At 42.4% G+C, this 23,436-nt stretch overlaps 1 protein-coding gene across 1 annotated transcript in view; it reads left to right on the top strand.

The window, feature by feature from the left end:
• The first annotated feature begins 2,039 nt into the window (after nt 1-2,039).
• Nucleotides 2,040-23,436, top strand: part of LOC8041229 (carboxypeptidase M-like) — a 45,900-nt gene continuing 24,503 nt past the window's right edge. The window contains exons 1-6 of the mRNA XM_029991050.2: nt 2,040-2,262; nt 4,357-4,454; nt 12,888-13,060; nt 16,225-16,412; nt 21,837-22,004; nt 22,066-22,218. Of these exons, the coding sequence (XP_029846910.2) occupies nt 2,046-2,262; nt 4,357-4,454; nt 12,888-13,060; nt 16,225-16,412; nt 21,837-22,004; nt 22,066-22,218 (997 nt within the window). The 5' untranslated portion in view covers nt 2,040-2,045. The remainder of the gene's footprint in view (nt 2,263-4,356; nt 4,455-12,887; nt 13,061-16,224; nt 16,413-21,836; nt 22,005-22,065; nt 22,219-23,436) is intronic.

Below are 23,436 nucleotides of genomic sequence, written 5' to 3' on the forward strand. Positions count from 1 at the left end.
CAACGGTCGCGTGCTTAGAACGAGTTTTTCCCACGTGATTTCATACAATCGCAAATGCTCTTGACAAACAACATTGTTTACCCCCGCAACCGACCACGTGCAAAGTTTAGAATATTTTGTATTGATTGTGCCACACGTAACAAGTAGCATAGATTTTTTTTTTACAATCTGCGAAATAGAATGTTTTTTTTACCTTGGTCTCTAATGCATGTACCACTATAGTCTCCTCAATACTCACAAAGTCTGACAGTTCGATGACGGAGCCATAGAGTGCCCGGTCGCAGATTTGGTGCGCGAGGATCTGGTAGCACAAAGTATTTCTCGGGGAGTCCGGTATTCAGCGCGCAGCTTTTGCAGTGGCGAGAACCCGAAACATGGTTTTCGAATCCCACGAGAAGGGAAGCGGTAGCCCTAGGAACGCCAGAAGCACGAGCGGACATTCCATTGCTCGGAACAAGCCTGTCTCAGCGTCTCGCCGCAGCTCGGCGTCCGTTACATGACTCTTGTCTACCACTCTACCTTTTCACTTTCGGCGGCCGCGTCACGTGAGGATCTTTTGACGTGCAACCAAAATCTCAGATTGGCCTCCGTCAGATTGCGGGCAGCTCGGCCGGTATTTAAACCCGACACATATGAATTCAATGCCAGCGCGTTGGCTCAGAGACACTGAAACGTTTTAATGTTTTGAGTTTTGTTTAAATATCATTCCAACTTAAGAGCCACCGCAGTCGTTTTTTAGACAAAATATAGTAACTATTCCAACAAACATAGTTTGATTGCGAAAATGATTTTCGCAAGCGATAAAAACATTCAAATGATTTCGCATACGTGGCGGAATCGTAAATGGCGGAATCCCTTTCATGGCACCCATTTCATGTGGATCCCGTCAGGCATCTGTACCGACGCACAGTAGAACGCGCGCAAAAGCAACTGTGGCGCACCCGTAGCCTCACGCCTTTTGTTTTGACATCTCTGGCTCGCTCACTGCAAACAAAAAGCAAATTGTTGTGTGTATGTTTACACAGCCGAGAGTTAGCCCGCCCCAGTGGGCGTCTGGTGTCTCAGCTGCAGATGAGCAGTATTTACCCAGTGCTATAACACCGCTAGCTTGTGGTCTTTAACGTGCACGACGCAGTAGTGATACACGACCGCACGCCGGTATGATGCTCATTTAGATCAAAACGGGCAGGAGTGGGGATTGAACCCAGGATCCCTGGGGTCTGCAGCGCGAGCTTTCGCACCACGTGCTCCGAGCTGGTGTGCGCTAACCCCCTCAGCCACCGATCCCCCCTCGCTCACTGCGGGAATCCTGGCATCTGACACCCTGACACCCGGCGCTTTTTCTGTCTTTCACGTGGCGTTCCCAGCGGCACACGACGGAAAATGCACATCAAGCTATTCTTGAACACGTTTCACTATCTATATTTTATATTAAGAGACTGCAATTTGGCGTAACCTAATGGGAAAAGTTTGAGGCCTAATAACATTCTTAACATTTAATATATCATTATAAAAGTTCTGGAAAATGTAATATCAAAGGATGGGCTTTCATAATTTAATGTCTCGTAATTTTGATTAGTTGACGTGATTCCGTTTTTATAGAACCATAAAATAATATAATTTTAAGCTTTATTTTTATTTTAAATTATACATTATCTGTACAGTTCATTGGTAAATTTTTAATTCATTATATTCAACCGGACGTTCACGTAAAATATCGTGGACGATGGAACGTTATAACTTGAGAAATATTTTTTTTTCATTATTGGTGACTGTGGTTATTAAAAGCTGGATAATAATCTAACAACTAAAAATAATTATAATATCGAGACATTAAAGTATCGTTGAAAAACAGCTCTTTCATTCGACATTAACTTTATAGCTGTAGGATACATAGAAAGAAATATATAAACCGTCAAAAAAGCACCAAAATGTCATGACCGGTGGGGTTGCACCTTAATGATGAAAACACGTTTATACTTGTGCGTGTTTTGATCTGCCTGACTCCGGAATGCATGTCCTCTACTTTCGCAGGTTCCGTCAGCATGCGGCCTTCCAACTGGTGCGCGTCGGCGCTGGTTCTCACGAGCGTCCTTCTGTACCTAAGCGCCGTGAAGCACGTGCGCGGGAAAAGCACGGGAGGCAAGCACCGGAACGATTACTTCTACTACAACCACGAGGAAATGACGGCCTTTCTGCGCAATGTGAGCACCGACTACCCGGACTTCACCAAGCTCTACAGCGTCGGAAAGTCCGTCGAAAGTAAGCCACGCGTCGATCCTACCAGAGAAAGACAAATCTACTCTATCACTATACTTCTTTTCACCTTAAGTCAAGACGTAGCCAAACACTGCGAGCCGATGAGACCAATCAAACAGCGTCAAAAGTGCAGTGTGATGGTATTCATCAAGTGTCGTATACGTGTTCTATCATCGCCGAATCAATCACGTACAGGAAAGACTCAGTCACTTGCGCTTTTCACGCTGTTCGATTGGTCCCATCAACTCGTAGCATCAGCTGCGTCTGGACTTTGTGAAACGAAGACCACTCTAAACAATGCCCGTGCGTCTGCTTTCCCGCACAAGCTCGGAGAGCCAATCACCGCAACTTACGGAGGCAGCTCAGCGAATGACGATGCCGAAACGTATGTTTAGACCAAAAAACGCAGTCGGAGTTGTGACATTAAGCAATGCAAAACGTCACGCTTGCATTGCTTATAGTCACAACTCAGACTGCGCCTCGTAGTTCCAACTGACTGGAAGCGAGGGCCAGCCCAACGCTGCCGTATCATTCGTCCCCAATCTGTGACCCGCGCTGACCGCCAGTAGATGACTTTAAAAAATCAGCACACTACGCCTTTCAATTTACAGTCGCCATCAGCTAAACACACGTGGGGCATAGCTTATTATGTCTACCCTTCTTGCTTTGTGATTGGTTGTCTGGCAGTCTTATCGGCAAGTGCTGTACTCTGATTGGCTGAGGAGAGGTAATAAGATGCCCGGGACCCACCTCCCCCGTCGTTTCTTAAGTTGTCCGCGACTATAGGCTGTTTTCACTCGGGTAGTTGACTAATAACCCCCCTTAAAAGTGCGCGCAATCTTGTAGTGGCTGTGCAAATTATCCTGGTCCGCCATTGCTTGGGTGCGTACTCTGGGCATGCATTAGACGGGAGGGCTGCGCCAGCGCCCTCCCGTCTATCTCGATGAACTTTGGAAGAGGGTCTATTGCCGAGAGTGCTTTTGGCTATATTTCAATATCAAAGGTTCAGCTACAAATCACCAGGGCCTGCTTGACCGGAAAGGGACACTAAAGTGCTTTTTGAGATCCTCTTTTTATGGTCATAACTCAATCTACGAGCTCTAAGAATCCTAATAAATAGAAACGCAATTACATTCATGCGCGACCGATCTGCATATTTGAAAAGTGATCAAAGTTCCCGACGCGTATCACTTTTTTAATACGCGAATCGGCCGGGCGCGATTACTTGCCTTTTTTTTTTTTTTTTAGAGTGCTTAGAGCTCGCAGATTGAATTATGACAATAAAACTAGGATCTCGAAAAGCACTTTAGTGCCACTTTGATAGAAATAATTTCAGAGTTTGAGACTTTGACTGCGGCAGCTTGCTTCTTTCTGCAGGAGCATATTCGACCTGCTCTAAAATTTTAGGGGTTATAAGGTCGTTTAACCTCTCACGATGAAAGACATTGTTTAATTGACGTCTTTACGATGATTTATTGTAAGGTTGTCAACGCAGCGGTTCATTGGCCGCTGCTTTTAGGCACTGTTTACTTTCATGGTTTCTCTAGGGTAAAGTCGCTCTTAAAGTCTTTTTTATCTGTTGGCTTTCTAGAATACATCGCACATTACGAAAACGCAATTGGATAGTAAAAAGAAAGGCTAAACCAATATGCAATACACACTATTTTATGACATTACCACTTTTGGACGAGCAATAAACATAATACATTAGGTGGCAGGCTAAGAATGAAGTGGAAGCTCCTCCCACCTCTTTTTACTTAAGAAAAGCGAACGCTGGCTAGGAGGTCGCCTCCTTTCCAGCGTTCACTTTGCCAAAGTGGAAAGAGACCGGAGGAGCTTCCACTTTACTCTTAACTTGTTACCGACTATAGTGTGTGCATAATTGCAACGTTGATTTTCAAATATTTCTGCTGCTTTGTACGCATTTTTTAATCCTAACGACAATGTACCATATTCAGGCTTAGTGTTTCTTGTATAGACACTATGATCAATATTATTAGAATATTATGCGAAATAATTTAAAGTACCCTTACGACCCTAGTCCCACCCTTCGCTCAAGTTATTTGCGCCTTTGTTGACTCGCTTCTGTCTTCCCAGACCGGGACCTCTGGGTTCTCCTCATCACCAAAGAGCCGCACGAAGAGCCGCTGCTTAAGCCCAACGTCAAATACGTGGCCAACATGCACGGCAATGAGGTAAGGACGCTACAGGCGTACCGAGCGAAGCGCGTCGTATTATTTCCCAATTACTTAACGAACTACGGGTTAACGTATACGTTGGTTGCTAATGGAAAAACAATGTCCTTTATGAATAAAGCCCCTAATATTTTTACGGAAACGCTGGTACTGCCTACGTGGCGTTTTATTGCGGGCGAAAAAGGCCAGAGAAAAAGTTCATGCCTTTTTTTTTATTTCTCATGTTGATTGCTGGCTGACGTTGCCAAATTGTTGCTATTATTTTGTAGCCCCTGTATTTTAAATAACGACAGAATAATTATTGACGGGGCTCATACTAAGAAATCACAGTCAGCTGTACAACACGTGAACCCCAATTTGAAAACAAATGAAATGAGTCGCGTTTCTTAATTTGTTTCTGAAATGAATCATGAAGCCTAGAAGTAGAGTATATAAAAAAATATCGATTATTGCGAGCGTGGCATAGTACTCGCGGGGCATTTTACTCTGGAAAGTATATTCACAAGTAATTATCGTCTGTGGAAGCCATACAAGCTTGAAGAATATCGCGCCAAAGGCACAAGACAAACGGCTTTGCCTTCCTACAAAGACACCAAAACGGCTGCATTTTTCGGACTACAGGCAGCGCCCTGTGCATAGTCCGAATGACCAAAGTTCGGCTAAATAAAAAGAAAAAAGTTTTCCCTTACATAGTTTACACCCTGTGCATAGACTCACTCCAGGTGCATATTGCGCGAGTGAAACAATTATCCCTCACCATGGCCCATTTTCTGGGACATACTATATAATTAAAAAAAAATCTACGAAATATCCAACTTCTAATTTATTTCCGATTTATGATACGCAGGCAATTACAGTCCTCGGGAACATTAAGATATTTTGTCAAGAAAAGCAGAAATTGATAATTTTGGGAATGTGGCCTATGGGATTTAATGCAACAAAATTGGTAGAGTCGTGGAATAAAAACTATACGCGTCCGGAAGTTGAATTATAGCTATTTTATGACTGATAGCTAATTAGTTCCGGGGAACAGTGCGACGTTTTTTATTTTGTTAAAATTCTCATTTTACTGCATGCACCCAGGCTTTGATTACCAAGTGAGTCGGGGATGAACACACCTTAGCACATGAATGCTTCAATAGAGCACAAATAAGCTTTTAGCATACAGAAATCAGTATTAACATAATCTGTCATTAATAAAATCATCACGCCTCTTCATAATGATCGATCTTAAAAACAAAACAAAAAAATCTAATCCTCATATAAACCGAACCTGTAGATAGTCCGCACCGCGAACAATTTCAACTTTTATACATGCATAGTTCGCGACCTTTAGTCCTCAAAATACGGTGTAAAGTTCCCTACTCAAAGTGACATATGCAGATTCGCTTAAGGAACCGCAAACAGAACATCCACCTGGTTGAAGAGTATACGCGAAGCAGATGGGGGAAGATGTTACTCTTGCTTCTGCTCCTGCAGTAAAAATCCGTCTATTCTCACTCGTTCTGAACAAAAACAAGTCACTAGTCTAACATACTGAAAGAGCACAACAGATCTTCAAGTCCTGCTGTCACTAACTGTTTTTTTTTAACTCCTGTTTTTTTGTTTTTCCTCTTCCCTTTTTCGGTTTGTTGCGAATCTGCGTTAATCTGGAAAGAAGTATGTTACCGGTGGTTTGCTACTCTTGAACTGTCCCAGAATCGACGAACACAACCCCCCACGTAACGAGCTTAGTCCACGGACCTATAACTTTAATGGTTAGGGAAATGATGGTTTAACAGGCGCTTTGTTAGATACTTTGATTATAAAAAGTTTAAATAATGATCTTTCAATTTTGTAGCGCAACTGTTTATGTGCAAAATTCCGGTTATAAAGGAGACTGTGTTCCCACGAATAGACGTACTTTTCAAAAGAACGCACTTGTGTTTTGTGTCTTGGGCTACAATTTTTGATATACCCTAACTACAAATTCGGAACAACTGCAACATGCAGAACCATTCGCATGTTTAGGAAAACAAAACATTTACGCAGTATTCGACCTTGTTCTGCTCGAGTACCTTTGGCTGAATTGTTGGACTTTTGATGCGGCGGAGGGTACCCCGGGGGTGCTAAACCATTGATAGTATCGATACTATCCATAGTGGAAGCAAACTTTCAGTATCGATATTGAATGAAAAAAAAAATCGATAGTACCATCGATAGTAGACCATCGCAAGACTATCGATGGCATACTATCATACTTGTCGACTAGCGTTAAACTATCAATAGCCAACTACCGTAAAGGTGTCGATAGTATTTTGTTAGGTGTCAAAGAACGTCAAGAGTCCATTCAGGAAATGTCGTGAAGCTCGGACAAAAACGTTACTGCTACTTGGGACTTTCGCATAATCATTGAGGAAAAACCTAAAGCTATTGGAAAACAATCGGAAAATTATAAAAATCATTCTTAGAAACTATTGATAATAAGCTATTGAAAAACTATCGATTTACTATCGAAAAACTACGAATAAAAGCTATCAGCCTAATAGATTGTCAAAGTTTTTTTTTATTTTTTGTTTTTTAGATTGCTTTGCGGAGTGCGCCATTTGCTTTTTGTAGGCAGTGCTTCATCAAGAAAATGGAAATCTTTTAGTCGCTCCTGATAAGTAAACTACCTGTCGCAGAAACTCGGAATCCTGCTTGAATATGATGCTAGCGACGGGGATCGGAGGCGCAACTATGGGGACGTGGCTTTACCCGAATAGAAAAATGCGTGTGGCGTTTTTTTTTTTTTTTTAGAACCAAAATTGGTTGAGAGAAAGAAGGGAAACAATGTTGCCTTTCGCATTTTCAAAATCTTTTTACTGAAATACTGTAAAACCCTTTATTTCCGCGGCCCCTATGTTTCGCGAATCGATCACAGAGGACACCATCGCCGCCACTAAATTTCGCGACTTCCAGACGCCTGCATTGAAACTATTCAGGATCGAAATTTTCGCGTGCCCTTAAATTTCTCGAACTTTTCAATTTGCGAAATTCGCCAAAAATTAAGGGCCCGTGAACATTAAGGGTTTTACAGTAGTAGTGCTTCATTGCCACCGATATCTTTACTTGCATCACAAGAAATTTTCGTTTTTATCTTCTATTCTTGATCCAGTTTATGTTACATTCACAAACTTATTGTATTTGAAGAATGGGAAAAAAAGAACAAAAGCATCAGTAATGAACTAACCATGTTGGCTCGATATTAGCTTTTTTTTTAACGCAATGTTCAGTTTGATGTCTCCACAACAATATCTCAGTTCCATTTATTGATTAAAATATTTATTTATAGATTATGTGACGGCTCCTATCTTCTGAAGATGTATTTTACACCAATAGCTAATTTTTTTACCAGCCGTTAATCAAATCTGCGAACATGGAACCGAACAAAAAGTGTAAACATATTACGCCAAACAAGCCTAACCGCTTTTGTCGACAGCCAATTTCCGATTGTCGGTGATTCGGTATAAATTGACACCAGTAGAAAAAAAAAAAAAAAAAAAACTCCAGCAGAGTGCTAATTTTCACATGTCAGGGGTCAAGGTTATGAAAAGTAATATGTGACAATTAAATCATAAAGGAAACACAAGCGTAAAACATGCTCGTGAAAAACCCTGATGCTAAATGTTTTCAGCGAGTGTTTTCCCTAAATCAAAGACGAAAAAAAGTATTGAATATACGTTTTAGTTGTACAAATGAGAGCATACTAATGTGTGCAGCCTGGTATCTGATGTTACAGTCCATACAACTGTAAAAGCAAGTAATGTTCTTACAGTTGTATGGACACATTTCTCTACCTCATAAAAACTTCAATTGAAAATAAGAAATACGCGTGACACCACTATGACTGACCTTATCTGAGAACACCCTACAGAAAAAAAAATGTTCCGTATTATACGTAATCCGTCCCACGACATATTACATATGATGTGCAATAGCCGGTTGATATAATGTGCAATAGATTTTTGGGTAACAGATACATATAGCATGTAATAGACGGTTTGCATAGTTGACGGTTGATACGTGATTTTATGTTTTTGCATAAGGTTGTCAACGATGTTGGTGATTGCACAGCGCGACTAACTTGTGTACTACTTCGTGTTCCTCAAAGGTCTAGTCGTATACGCTCATTGTTTTATCCTTCTGTTTTGCACAACACTGATTCCATTAGCCGTCCGCAAACGGATTTTTAACAAATTCGAATCCATCTTAGATTAATTTGATATTGCTATTTTTGAATGCGATCAAACATTTAGAAAGTTCGTTGACGCCTTAATTTCATTCTGACGAGTCAAAATTTGTTCTTGAGATGTGAACTCTTAGTATTGTGACGTAGGACACCACTAAAAATGCGCGTAATTGTTTGTGTGGCTCGCAAAATAAAGCAAATGAATGAATGAACGAATGAATGAACCGTCACCTCGGCAGTGCTGTTTCTACAAGCCTGAATGGGATACCAGTATATAATTTGCACGAATTTGGTTTATGTATAAGAGACAGGTCAAAAGGAAAAAAAATATGTTCGTAATCTTGTTGAACTTGTTTTCTCAACGACGAAATTGCCAACATAGCCTACTCGTAGCATAGACAAGTGGAGAGTATCCAGTTGTAGAACTGTGGGGAGCGGAGGCTATCGCACATTCTTTCTAACCTACTTAATTACGTAAACGCTCAAAGCATCCAACCTCTAACATCAAAAACGAAAGGTATTCGAGACTTTTTTTAAGGATGAATACATGTAAATATTTTACTCAGTGTCATACTTAGTACTCTATTATTATTTTATTTTTTGCTAGTTTGTAATTTTTACATGAATTTAAGAAGGGTGCCCATTTTAGTTCTTGAATATTACATAGAATTGCAGCTTCATCCTCAGTTTGTCTATGAATTGTTGTCGGAGCTGCTTTTCTTTCTGCGTGCCAAAGTGAGTTTCGAATTGTTAAATTGAGTATACACTTTATAATTGTTTCCGTTTTTAAATAAATGTATTTCGCTTATTTACTTTTTTCTCTGTCTGCTTCCATCATGTACACTATGTCAAATAAATAATTATTATTATTATAATATCCTAACTTTGTTTCAAAAAATTCTGCTAGAAGTCCTTATGTGAGGGTCATTGCGCTCACGAGACCGCCAGTGGATACTAGGCTTTAAAAGAAAAAAAACAGAACCAAGCAACAGTATATTTAAACGTGATCATCCTGGAATAATAAATGAACGTCATGAAATTGCTAAGCCCGCGAGCTTCATTCCTTAGGAACTTGCAAATGTGGACAGCGTTTCTTATTGTCTTTATGGGTAAACTTAAAACAAGGTTGAGAAAGAGCTTGCACTTTAATTGGGTCCCTATTGGCTAAGCCATGCGGGAATGAAGTAGCGAAGGGCACTTCTGCCTGAGTGAGCCTCTACCCCCGCAATTTAGAGGATGTACAAACTGCAAAGTATATACAAAGGAACAGGATACTAAATGTTTCACATTTCTTTGAATACTAAAATATAGCTTACATCTATCTCCATAAAAACATCGTTACCACAGGATGGGCACACGAACTACTAAATAGAATATAGACACTAAAGTAATTTGGTTGTCTTTTGGTAGGAGGGGTAAAAATTAAAAACAAACAGCGTCCTTATTTAAGAAACAAAAATGTCCAAGCAGGCAACAAATGATATTCCCTTCTCACGTGAGTACCTTTGAAAGTGACCCTGTATTAGTGAAACAGCTGCTACTTATAGCCAATTTTATTATCTATAAGTCTGTGTAGTCCGCACCCTTTTCTCTACTATTTTATGGCGACACCAAGTCAGTGTTAATTACTAATATGTTCATTAATACATGATGAGAACAGCTCAAACAACGAAGTCAAAGGGAAGGAACATACGCGACAGGACGAAGCTGCATTCACACCTAAAGTTTTATTATTGCGAAAGCATTAACTGTCCCATAGAGCAAGGCGCGCCAAACGGCACCTTAAAGGGCAACTACACTCAAAAAGTCGGCCCTATAGAAATGGCTGATATCGCTTCGGGGGCCAAATACAATCATACCTAAAATATCACGTCAAACGGACGCTGCATTCTCGATTAAAACCTATATTAAAAATGTTCTTCCGGCTCGGTTAGCACCCGACAACGGGTGAGCAACGCTGGCACCAGGTGAGTTAGTGAAGCAACACTGGGCAGTGACGTAGGTTTCGTCCTCTGCTCTCGTACAAACGCCACGGACGCTTCGTTTCCCGAGGCATTCTGCGATTCTCCTGACGGCAAGAGGTGCTTACCACGTTACCCCGTGTTCTCCTATATTTAGTTGCATCCTGGCAGTTCATTTAACTCCAGCATAGCTTCCTCGACCTTGCGGAAAAGAGCGAAGCGGTGCTGCTCGCTCACGTGCGTGTCGTGGAGCCGGAAAGACTCGCCGGATTCGCGTTGGGCAATGTCGAGCGTGATTTGTAGTGCTGTGGGCTGCATGAACAACACGGTGCGCAACCCCGGAGCTGCGGCTCCACCAGTTCCCAAGAGACCGGAAGAGGCACAGGGTGTGGATCGGTGCCGTTCACCGGATAGACTTCAGAAGACCGGGGACTCCGAGCTCCATCGCAAAACTCTGCTCCCAGCAGTTTACGCCAGACACCTACACACGGGATCTGCGGCGGCTGACTGCTGCGGGTTTCTCCACGAAACACCCGTCTTTGAAGAACGATGCGGTGCCGTCGCTGTTCACGTACGGTCCGCCGGCTGCTCCAGCACGAGCGGCCGGTCGCAGCAGATCTAACTAGCGTGCACATGAAGGCACCGTAGCTTTAACAACTTAGACCGCTTGTGGTTACCATCTGTCAATCTATCTCCCATTATTTCTTTTTCTCTTGTTGCGCGAGAAAGAAACAAATACAGTCACGCTGCTCTGCACTGACCGCGTCATATTAATAGCAGTCGGATTCGCTTTAAGGTAGGCAAATTTATTAATACAAACTAAAACTTACTACATTTGGTGCATATTAACAAAGTGCAGAGGTAAAAAAGAAAATGTGCAACTTACTTTCTGCTTTGAAACTCCACGTGCGACTGAGCCGGCAGTGTCGGTTCGGCGGCTCAGGAGCGCGGGACGAGAACTACGTCATGCCGTCGACGCGCCGCTGTCTACGTTGTTGGTTATTATTTTCTTCGCTAATAAAACTTTAGTTGCGAGTACAGCTTCGTCCTGTCGTGCGTTTCATTCCTGCGTCTTCGTCGTTTGAGTTGTCTTCCTCATATATAACGTTTACCAACGCACACAATTCGCTGCCCTAGTACAATATATGTTTAGTAACGCAGAAACTAAGAAATTTAATTTTTGTTTTTTTATAATTTGGGAACATAGGCGTTTTTATTATTTTTTTATTTCTAGCATTTCTCATTGCACGAAGTGACGAAGGAACTTTGTCTACTTTATAAAACTCTTCTTTTTGTAATGTTTGCATTAGCTTAGTGTGAGAGATATAGAGGGTTCTAGGAAGAGATAGGTGTGATGGAAAGACGTAAAGGGTAACCTGAACCAATTGTTGTAGTAGGTGGAGCGAGCAGTAGATGGTAATGTGTCACAAAAGCACGGGGGAATCCACAGTAACCCACACTTAACCTCTAAGCTGCCGATGCACCATTGAAAAGCCTAAAGCCTCTGGGTTACACTGCTCATACTAGGGTGCCGCAATGTTCTTCTGTTTAGGGTGATGCCACACTTTGCAGTACCCGATTCCGACAGCACGCGCTCACGGGCAAAATGCAAAGAAATCGACGAAAACAAAATGTGGCCAAAGCACGGTCAGCGCCAGAAACGCGTGCAGCGACACGCTCTTTCACGCGCTTCTGATCAAAAAAGAAACACGAAAGTGGGCACAGAAGGACCAGATGTCTCCATCCTAAGCAGAGCGCACATGAAGGCACCCTAGCGCATATATCATACAAGAGACAGTCTGCAAACACGAGTCACCGCAATATCCTTGGTTCGAATGCCGCGTGCCCAAGTTGCTCCTTGAACACGTTGCCATGCGGCATTCGAAGCACGGATCTCGTGGTGACTGGCGTTCGAATAGGTTTGCAGACTGCCTTTTGCATGATGTATAAGCAGTGTCTGAAGTCGGGGTCACACTGCTTGTACATCATTGAAAGGCTGTCTGGAGACAGTGTCTGATGGGGGCTTCTTCCTTCTATGACACTCCTGCCTGCAGACATCTTCGAAGCATGTTTGAAGCAAACAAGCTTTGAGCATGCTTGAGGCGGGTCCGTAGATTATTTTGCAATCGTGTCTTTTGTATAATATGCGAGCAGTTTGACCGGGAATTCATTGAAAACTATCGAAACCCTTAAGGAATCGGCGTGATCCAGTTTTGTTTTTCCATTCGATGACGTACTACGTGGCCGGGGCGGTTTGCGCAGGTCGTGGGCCGCCAGCTGATGGTGTATCTGATCACGCACCTGCTCACCGGGTACAGTACGGACGCATACGTGCGCAACCTGCTGGACAACACGCGAATCCACATCATGCCCAGCATGAACCCGGACGGCTACGAGATCTCCGAGGAGGGCGACTGTAAGAGCGGGCACGGACGGTGCGTATTCAGCCGTGGCATCTTCGCGGCTGCTTGCAATGTAAAGGCAAATGTTCACACATTTGGGTTTGAGGGGGATCATCGATTGCATCGTACAACCACTATAGTGATCGCTCGCGACGAAAGAACACCGGATAGCTTAGATTGAACAGAGCGTGCAACTAAAACCGCGGGAAGCGTTTGGCTTTTATTGGCGCACGCCTCCTGCGGAGATTGGTCGCAAATGCGCATGCGTTGTTGCGTGACGAGGAGGACAACAGATGGAGAGGTGGAAGCGCTTGCTGACGATGGACGCTTTCCACCGCTACCTCGCAGCTCGAATTGCAAGCGCGCCCCATAAAGTACACAACCCAGCGGTTGGAAACTCTCCGTAAGGATTCATAAGCTCTCTAGAGAACACACTGGCATGCTGGCGCCATCTGTTGGCACTTCAAATTTGGATAGGACAATAGACCGAAAGTTTAGCAGCCTTTGCGAGATCCAAGCTACGCACTAAGAAATGGTCAATCATCACATTTTCAGAGTTGGCTTCCCGCCCACGGTGAAAGAATGTTGCGTAAAATATGCGCAGGCCAAAAGTCTTCCAGGGTTGCCCGACATATGACGCCAGTGTCTCATCTCGTCGTAAGCGGTTGTGACGCGCAGTCAATCCCACTCAAAACGCAATGGCGTGAAACTGCCATTAGGTCTCCAGTTCGTGTCCCAAAAGGAAGATCTGCTACCACTCAATGGCGATATCCTGGGATCTCGTGAAAGTGCATCCTAGAGGCAGAATCAGAAAATATTTTTTCAAAGTTTAACAAACATGTGTTTGCAGAAGAAAGGCGGGCTCCATATGCTCACAACGGGGTGAAGGCCCCTGTGACTGTCCTTCTGTTCTAAAAATCTTTCGAGACGAATTTATCGAATCGATGGAAAGTTAGGTCGACTAAATTTCTCATGTTTCGAGTGGTCAAGGGTGGGAAAACTCCGACGTGAGAACAAGCGAAATTCAAGCTGCAAAGCGTTATTGGACGTACGGGCGACCAGAGAAGACGGCAAAGGAAAACAAAAAAAACCAAAAAAAAAAAACCCTCTTACTTAAAAAAGGAAAAAGAAAACGCACATTGCACAAACTTTCCATATTTTAGTGGTGCAACAATGACGCTCTATTACCTCGTAAGATGCGGCATCTTGTATGCATTGTCATCCACAACGTGTGGTGCCGAGACCAGTTATGTGAAAAACAAGGAGAAAGTCGTGTACCTTGAACGCAAACACGTTGCGCCATCTCGATTTGCCCGGAAACTGTTTCTGTATTTTCTTCTAGTGCTTGCTACTACTTTCTGTGTCCTCAGACGTTAATTGCGTGGTTCATTCTTTGTTGGCAGGAGAAGTTGGGTAAGCAGAAGGCATGTTTACTCGAGTCTTTGTTCGACGGAGTAGTATAGACGAAGCGTATATCTATAGCTTGCCGAGGTTAAGTGTTAAGTCAATAGTTACTTGATTTTGTCTGCCATTATGGCAACTTTTTTTTTAATTGTTTGGGTGCCCACCAACTGAGTATTAGTTTAGAACCCAGTTCACGGTAGGCTCGGTTGTGGGTCTGAGATTGCTTCTATCTAGTTGCGTTGTCTAACACTGCGAACGTCCAAGGTTTTCTACTGAAATTGTTTAGACTTTTATATAACACAATATTGCAGGATGGCTTATCGTGTCGAGTCATTTCTATTTTAATCATGCATGTTCTTTAATGCTTTGGATTAGATTCAACAAAATATGCCATAGAGCGTAGATCTTGCACGTCGATAGGTTCGAAGGCGAACACATACTTTACTCGGTGTTACTAATTCACCATCACCAAAAAGAAAAAGCACAATAAGCACTCTAAAAGCCACAGCAGAAAGTCTATTATCTTGTAGGGTTTGTAGTAAACGATAGACTGTTTTACCTGTTTACTTTTTGTTGTCTTATAGCATTTTCCTGTGTGTATAGCGCAGGTGTGCTGCCTCATGGTGTGCCTAGGCTATACTTTTAAACTTGCCCATTCATCTACTTTTTCGCACAACACTGGGAGAGACAATCTCCGCAACTTACGGAGGCAGCTCAGTGAATGATGATGCCGAAACGTATGTTAACACCGAAAAACACAGTGTGAGTTGCGATATTAAGCAATGGAAAACGTCGCGCTTGCATTGCTTAATGTCACAACTCAGGCTGCATTTTTTTCATATAGTTTTGGCATTATCATTCGCTGATCTGCCTCCGTAAGTTGCGGTAATTGACTCTCCCAGTGTTGTGCGAAAAAGTAGACGCATAGGCTTTTTTTAGAGTGCATTCGGAAGATTGAGTCGTAAATCAAGGGCGCGTATTTAACTGACCAGATGTTTAGGTTAAATGCTCATGCTGAACGTTAGTTAGATTGTTAGATGTACAAATTCATGTACAAGATGTCATTGATTATATTTAAGACACGCAGACGACCCATTGGTTTAATGTTTTATACAGTAGCGACAGTAAAACCAGTAGCCTAAGTTGTGCGCGTATTCTTCACTTAAAGGCGTCTTATTAAAGCGCAAAACTTTCAAGGGTATAGTGTGCAAATAGTGTGGAAAGGCGCGGAGCTTTATTGTACTATTTCGCCTAAAACCGTCTTAAACTAAAAAAAAAAGTTCTGTGCGACAAATGAAAACAAATGGTTATCATTAGTGTTCACCACCGTCAGTAATGATTAATGGGCTCTGTAAAAGTGTACCCAATAAAAAAAAGTTTCAGCCTTTCCACTCTGGTGAAGACGGAACAGCTGCGGAGCTCTAGCTTCTGTTCTCGGCGGTGGCTTTTCAGGCGAGCGATCTGCTCGTCTTTCGCAAGGGAATCTGAACTGCTCGACGAAGTGGAACTTGAGGCGATAACGGCCTTGCGGCGGTGGTTGCGGAACCATTCGCGCTGTTGCGCACAATGCCGTCGCTCAGAGACGATGACACCGAACTCTGCACAGCTACCGCCATCTATGAGCGACGGCGGCAACCAGCCGGTTGTCTGGTTGCCGCCATCGCTCATAGATGGCGGTAGGTGTCCAGAGTTTGGTGTAACAATTTATTTGCTGGGGGACATGATACTGGGAAAATTAGTTCTTAACAGCTCCGCTGTAATAGAAATAACACATACGTGCACTACTTACGCAGGGCCAACGCCCGCGGAGAGGATTTGAACCGCAACTTTCCGGACTACTTCGAGACTCAGACGGCGATCGAGCAGCCGGAAACCACGGCAGTGCGTCGCTGGATCCACGAGATACCTTTCGTGCTCTCGGCAAACCTCCACGGCGGGGCCGAGGTCGTCTCCTACCCCTTCGACAACTTGCCAAACGCCGGTGAGGCAGGGGTAAAAAACCCTCATTAGTCAGCTTGTCGGGTAATCAGAGTTACCGATCTTGAATCACAAAAAGAAAATTTGATTTCAAATCACAAAACTGATTTCAAACGTAACAAAACTAATTTAAAATTTCGCAAATCTCGGTAAAAAGCCAATTTCAAAACTCACAACTCTGACAAGATTAATTTCAAACCTCGCAAATCTCACAAAACTAGTTTCAAATCTCACAGAAAGCTAATTTCAAACCCTCCCTCTCAACTATAACGAAACTAATTTGAAACCTCCTAAATTGTATACAACTAATTCAAAATCACCCAAAAAAGCTTATTTCAAACCTCACAACTATCATAAAACTAATGTCAAACCTCACAAATCTCATAAAACTAATTTCAATGCTCACAAAAAAATGTAACTTCAAACCCTCGCAACTATCACAAGACTAATTTCAAACCTCATAAATCTCACAAAAAGCTAATTTCAAACCTCACGACTATCAAAAAACAAATTTAAAACCTCACAAATCTCACAAAACTAATGGCAAACCTCACAAAGCTCACAAAACTATTTTCAAATCTCACAAAAAGCTAATTTCAAACCTCACAACTATCACAAAACTAATTTCGAACCGCACAACTATCCCAAAACTAATTTCCAGCCTCAAAAATTTCACAAAACCAGTTTCAAACCTCATAAAATTCACAAAATTATTTTCAAATCTCACAAAAGGGTCATACCATGCAAAACGTCCCATACGTTGCGCTCGACCCCTTCCGATTTCAAAAAAAAATGTATGGCCTTTTGCCGCAATGTCCGTCGCCATGTCCTAAAATATTTTTGCCACAAATTTTATTTGATGACATGGGCGCAGTTTTAACTTTCAAAAATAGCGTGAAACTAGCCATCACTCAATAATTTGTGAAAAATCAGCTTTTTAGTGAAACACCCAACAATATGTTTTTTTTTAATTTGCACGGCTTTCAACTTACAATGTGGTTGGGCTTGTAAAGTTTTGTTAAAAAAAAACTATTCAAAAAAATTATAAATTTTAAAATTTTAGTTTTTTATCAAAAATTTGGAAGAACAATTAATAATCCTTTGATTCTGAAAATTTAATCAAAGTAATTTTTATTTAAAGCGAGAAAACATTTTTTGAAGTTGAACTCCCGCATTAAAATCCTGCGTCGCTTCTTAACGCCTCTTCGCCGCACAGCACGCCACCTGCGACAATAGCTGACACGATTAGGTCCAAAGAAAGAGCGGAGTTTTCTGCCGCTTCCCCTTGTCCGTCTTTCCGGCTACAAGGGAAGAAACGGCGGGTACCGTGTAATAATCGGAGGTGCCGCCAGTGCGTAGCAATATCAGGCCCGTTGTGCCCTTTGTACACGAGGGCGGCTATACGGGCGGCAGCAGCTGACGTGGACTTCTCCAAAAAGGGAAACGCGATAATATCGCCGCGAAATCTAGCTGTCACGCATACTGCGGCGAAAAAGCGGAACTATTCAGCGACGCATGAAATTGCCATTTCAAAGCTGATTTAATCACGAACGAGGCGTGAGCCTCCAACTGCGCGCATTCGTTAACACCATATCGCCTCGTCGTATGAGATTGCCCGTTTACGGGGCTTTTGTGTTGGTGTTTACATCTGTCCTAATGTCGAGAAGAGAAAGTGATTGCGATGTTTTCGTAAGAATCAGCTAGCTTAGTAGTGGACGCTCTTATCTGGCAGTGCTAAGCATTTGCTGATATCAAGACAGTGGAAGACCACAGGAGGACACAGCCGCGGAAATCGGTCTGAATAGGAAAAGCCATAAAGCAACAAGAGTATAAAAAAGCCTTTTCCCACCAAGATGTCCCCGACAACTCGATGTCCTGCTGCCTACCTGCGTGCGCACACCGTGACACTTTCGCACGCTTTGCCGGGCTCGACGATGGCGTGCTGTGCAGAGAGGAGATGCAAGGACGACGCCAGATTGCGGCTCGAAAGCTCAATTTCAAAATGTTTTTTTTTTTCCTCTTTAGAACAAATTTATTTTAATTAAACTTTCAAGAACAAAAGGAAATAAACTCTTGTGTAGAAGTCACCATGTTACATAGTTTTCTTTGGGCCACCTCAAGGCAGAATTGACGGCTCTTTAAACGGGAAAACGCAATCTTGCACACAATTTTTTTTCTGCAAGATATTTAGTTGTACGGCCTGAAACCTTTTTGTGTACAGTATACCTACAGGGGTTTCAAGAAGAGTGTTTACAATCGCAAGCAGCAAAGCTATAGTTTGTAACAAAACTTAAAATATGCTAAAATGCTCGTATATACCTCATTTTTTAAAACTGTTTTGAGCACACCAAGTTCCATGACCATGATCCTTATTACATAGCAATCCAAATACCATACGATTTTTAGGCAAAAATAGTCCAGTGTTTCGTAAAAAATTCTTATTTTTTCATAAATTATAGAATGACTCACTAGTTAAACCCCCTTTTACTAGTTCAAACCGCCATCACCCGATGAAATTTGTTTTTCGTCAAAAAAAATGTTAGAGAGTCCCAGAAACGTTACGGTGAAGAGCCATCAATTTTATTTTAGGACTCGGAGGTGGCCGTGGAACCTTTGGCATGGCATGGAGAAGTCCTGGTCACCTGATTCGGCCCGTCGTTCATGCATCGCGTTTTGAGCAGCCTTCGGGTACAAAGGGCAGAACGGGCCTGCTATTGCTACGTGCTGGAGGCACTTCCGATTATGACGCGATACCTGCCATTTCTTCCCTTGTAGCCGGAAAGACGGACAAAGGGAAGGGGCAGAAAACTCTGTTCTTTCTTTGGACCTAATCGTGTCAGCTATCGTCGTAGGTGGCGTGCTGTGCGGCGAAGAGGCGTTAAGAAGCGAGGCCGGGTTGTGGTGCGAGAGTTCAAATTCAAACATTGTTTTCTCGATTTTAACAAAAATTACTTCGAATAAACTTTCAGAATCAAGAGATTATCGATTGTTCTTCTAAACCCACCATATTTTGTATTATTACTTGGACCACCTTAGGGTCAAATAAACGGCTGTGTATGCGTTAAAACGCCATTTTTTGCAACTTCAGGATTTTTGTTTACAGCGAGACATTTAATTGGACGGTTGAAAACATTTTTATAGATTATATACGTGCAGGGCAGCTGGTAAAAAGTTCTCTTAAATCCCGGGAGCTATAAGATATTTTTAAATAAAATAACAAAAATGATAAATGTTTAAAAATGTTGTTTTAAAAAAATATATATATTTAAATTAAACAAAACATTAAAAGCCCAACCACATTGTAAGTCGAAGGCCGTGCAAATTTAAGGAAATATGTTTTTGGGCGTTTCCCTAAAAAGCTTATTTTTTCTGAATTATTGAGTAATGCCTAGTTTCACGCTGTTTTTAAAAGTTAAAACCGCGCTCACGTCATCAAAAAATATTTTTCGTCAAAAGTATTTCAGGGCAAGGCTACAGACATTGCGGCAAAAGGCGATATTTTTTTTTATAAATTGGAAGGGGCCGAGTGCACGTTTTACGTGGAATGACCCAAAACTAAATTCAAACCTCATAAATCTCATAGAACTATTTTCAAACCTTACAAAAAAGCTAATTTCAAACCTCACAACTATCGCAGAACTAATTTTAAACATCACAAACCTCACAGAACTAATTTATACCCTCACAAATCTCGAAAAACTATTTTCAAATTTCTCAAGAAGCTCATTTCAAATCGTACAAAAGGAGCTAATTTAAAACCGCACAACTATCGCAAACCTAATTTCGAAGATCACAATTCTCACAAAAACTAATTTCAACACTCACAAACAAAGCTAGTTTCAAGCCTAGCAAATATCACGAGACTAATTTTAAACCTAACAAATCTCTCAAAAATAGTTTCAAATCTCACAAAAAAGCTAATTTCGAACCTCACGACTATCACAAAACTAATTTTAAACATCACAAAACTATTTTAAAATCTCACAGAAAATGTCACAGAATATCGAACCTCGCAACTATAACAAAACTAATTTAAAACCTCACAAATCGCACAGAACAGTTTTAAAATCTCACAAAAAGCTAATTTCAAACCTCACAACTATCACAAAACTAATTTCGAGCCTCACAAATCTCACAAAACTAATTTCGAAGCTCACAAATCTCACAAAAGTATTTTCAAATCTCACGAAAAGCTCTATTCAAACCTCACAACTATCACAAAACCAATTTCAGACCACACAATTCTCAAAAACTATTTTCAAATCTCACAAAAAGCCAATTTCAAACCTCACAATTAGCACAGAAAAAGCTAATTTCAAACCTCACAACTATCACAGAACTAATTCCAAACCTCGCAAATCTCATTTCAAATCTCACAAAAAGCTCATTTCAAATCTCACGAAAAGCTCATTTCAAACCTCGCAACTATCAAAAAACTAATTTCAAACCTTAAAAATCTCACGAAAAGCTTATTTCAAATCTCACATAAAGCTCATTTCAAACCTCCCAGCTATTACAGAACTAATTTCAAACCTCCAAAATCTCACAACACGATTTTAAAATCTGCCAAAAAGCTCCTTTCAAATCTCACAAAAAGCTAATTTCAAACCTCCCAACTATCACAGAACTAATTTCAAACATCACAAATCTCAGAAAACTATTTTCTAATCTTACGAAATGCTTATTTCGCAACCTCATAATTTTACAAAACTAATTTCAAATCTCACAAAAAAGATAACTTCAAACCTCACAAATCTTACAAAACTAATATTAAACCCTCACAAATCTTACAAAACTCACAAAACTAATTTCAAAGCTCACCCACAAGAACCCGCACACGGAGGCAGATATAAAAATACCCGTGGACAAGATATTGCAGCTTTCATGGTTGCTAACAATTTAGGGAACTCGGACGTGGCGAGTCCCGAACATCTAATTACCGCTCCGCAGCCGATCAGGTTGCGGCATCAGCTGATAAAAACACCCAAGATCCAATCAGGAAACAAGAAGCGTAACCATGATGCGCCACACCCTGAGTGTTGTCAGTGACTATATCTACATCTCTTGCAACGACCATATTAACAAGTTTTATACAATTTTGAAAGAGGCATAGAAGAACGTTCGCAAAACCGAGGAGTTGTAGCAATCGTCCTCGGAAACGTGTGTGAGCAAATAGTGGGCCAGCGTCCTCTAACTATATTACCTGGAATGTTCATGGTGTATATAGTCTGCCTTCCGAGGGGGTATTTATGAAGCGACAGACTGGCACGGCTCGACCGTAACAATGACTACTGTTGTGTGAAGCCACCCTTCGCCCTAATGCAACTTTTAGACTCGAAAGGCCTTAATCACTGCAGTCAGGAAGAATCGAGGTTCATATTCCGCGTGTTCGCACGCTCGCGTTCTTTTTTTCCCCCTCTTCCCGTAGTGTCCCGCCAGTACAACAAAGCGTCACTGACGCCCGATGACGACGTGTTCAAGCACATCGCGAGCGTGTACTCGTTCAACCACGCCAACATGTACCTGGGGGCGCAATGCGACGACTGGTCCTTCCCCAACGGCACCACCAACGGAGCAGCCTGGTACCGGCTCAAAGGTGGGCGTTGTGCGGGTTCCGTCGCCTGGTCCACGTTCCTTACACCGCGTTGTTCTCGCAGGTGGCATGCAGGACTACAATTACGTTTGGGAAGGCTGCATGGAGGTGACGTTGGAAATCTCCTGCTGCAAGTACCCGCTGAGACAAGAGCTTCCCCGCTTCTGGAAGGACAACAAGCAGTCCTTGCTTGCCTACTTGGGCGAAGTCCACAAAGGTACCCTCTGCGCCGACTGCGTCATCGCGCACTTTAGGACGTGAATCCGAATCTTTTCGTTTGCACGAGGGAGATGCATTCACATACGTCCAGGCAGGCCACATTCGTGACGCTGCTAATGCGTTGTACAAAAGATACGGTCTGTATACACACTGTCTGAGGCGTGTCTTCTCCTTGTGTGACGGTTCTGCTAGTTTTGTCATACTTTCTGCGGACATATCTTCGAAGCGTGTATGAAGCAAACGTGTTTCGAACAAGCGTGAGGCGAATCCGCAGATGAATTTCTTATCGGGTCTGTAGCGGAACACCGTGTCTTTTGTATGGATTAATCAGTATGACTGCGGTTTTATTGAACCCTATAGGAGGCATTCACTGGACGCCATATTTGAGGGCGATGTTTAGTGCGCATGTTCAGAACGAGCTTACATTAAGAGCCTGCTGCTAAGACCGGCAACCTTGATGGTGTAGAATGCACGTTCCAAAAGAACTGTGGAAGCTCGCCGTCAGCACGCGCTCAGCAACCACACACACAGATATGGCCTCAAGTGAATACTCCCTATACTGACACGAATGACAATTGGTGAAGCGATGATAACTGGAGAAACTAAGCGTTTAATGCGGCGAAGTTGTGCCCAAAACAAAAAGGAAACAAAAGATAACAATAGCACATTGCGGGCGTTGATAGCGGCGTAACAGCAGGATCGTACGCTGGAGCGAGACTGATCCCGGCTCGCCACGCGGACCACCTTTGTACGCGCGTTGGCTTCCAGCTGGAACAATCGGCCTAGAAGATTCGGCGCGAAGAACATTCTGACCTAGAACAAGCAACACGGTTCTCGAATTTAGAGAACATCACATTCCAGAGTCAACTAAAAATCTGTAACCGCGGCCACGCATCGAATTTTGGCTTTTTTTGCGTGGAAGGCAAGGGCGATAACCGTTAGGCCAGGAGCCCGCTGCCTACTTATCTTTTCATCTTCATTACCACAACAAGCAACAGTTCACGTCGATACCACTTAAAAATGGATTACAATGCTTTTGCAGTGCATATTGAAAAGCCCGCATTTCGAGCAGTAGTTTACACAAGCCCAGCCACTCTGGCTTAGGCTCGCGTGTGGCAAAAACACATTCAACCTGTTTTACGAGTGAAAAAAAAAGAAACGTACCTCTTTGGCACTGGGGTTCGCATGCCAAACTGCCATGGGGACCGCCGAATGC

This window comes from Ixodes scapularis, unplaced genomic scaffold (assembly GCF_016920785.2).
Source record: "Ixodes scapularis isolate PalLabHiFi unplaced genomic scaffold, ASM1692078v2 PGA_scaffold10__122_contigs__length_95168666, whole genome shotgun sequence".
NCBI lineage: Eukaryota > Metazoa > Arthropoda > Arachnida > Ixodida > Ixodidae > Ixodes > Ixodes scapularis.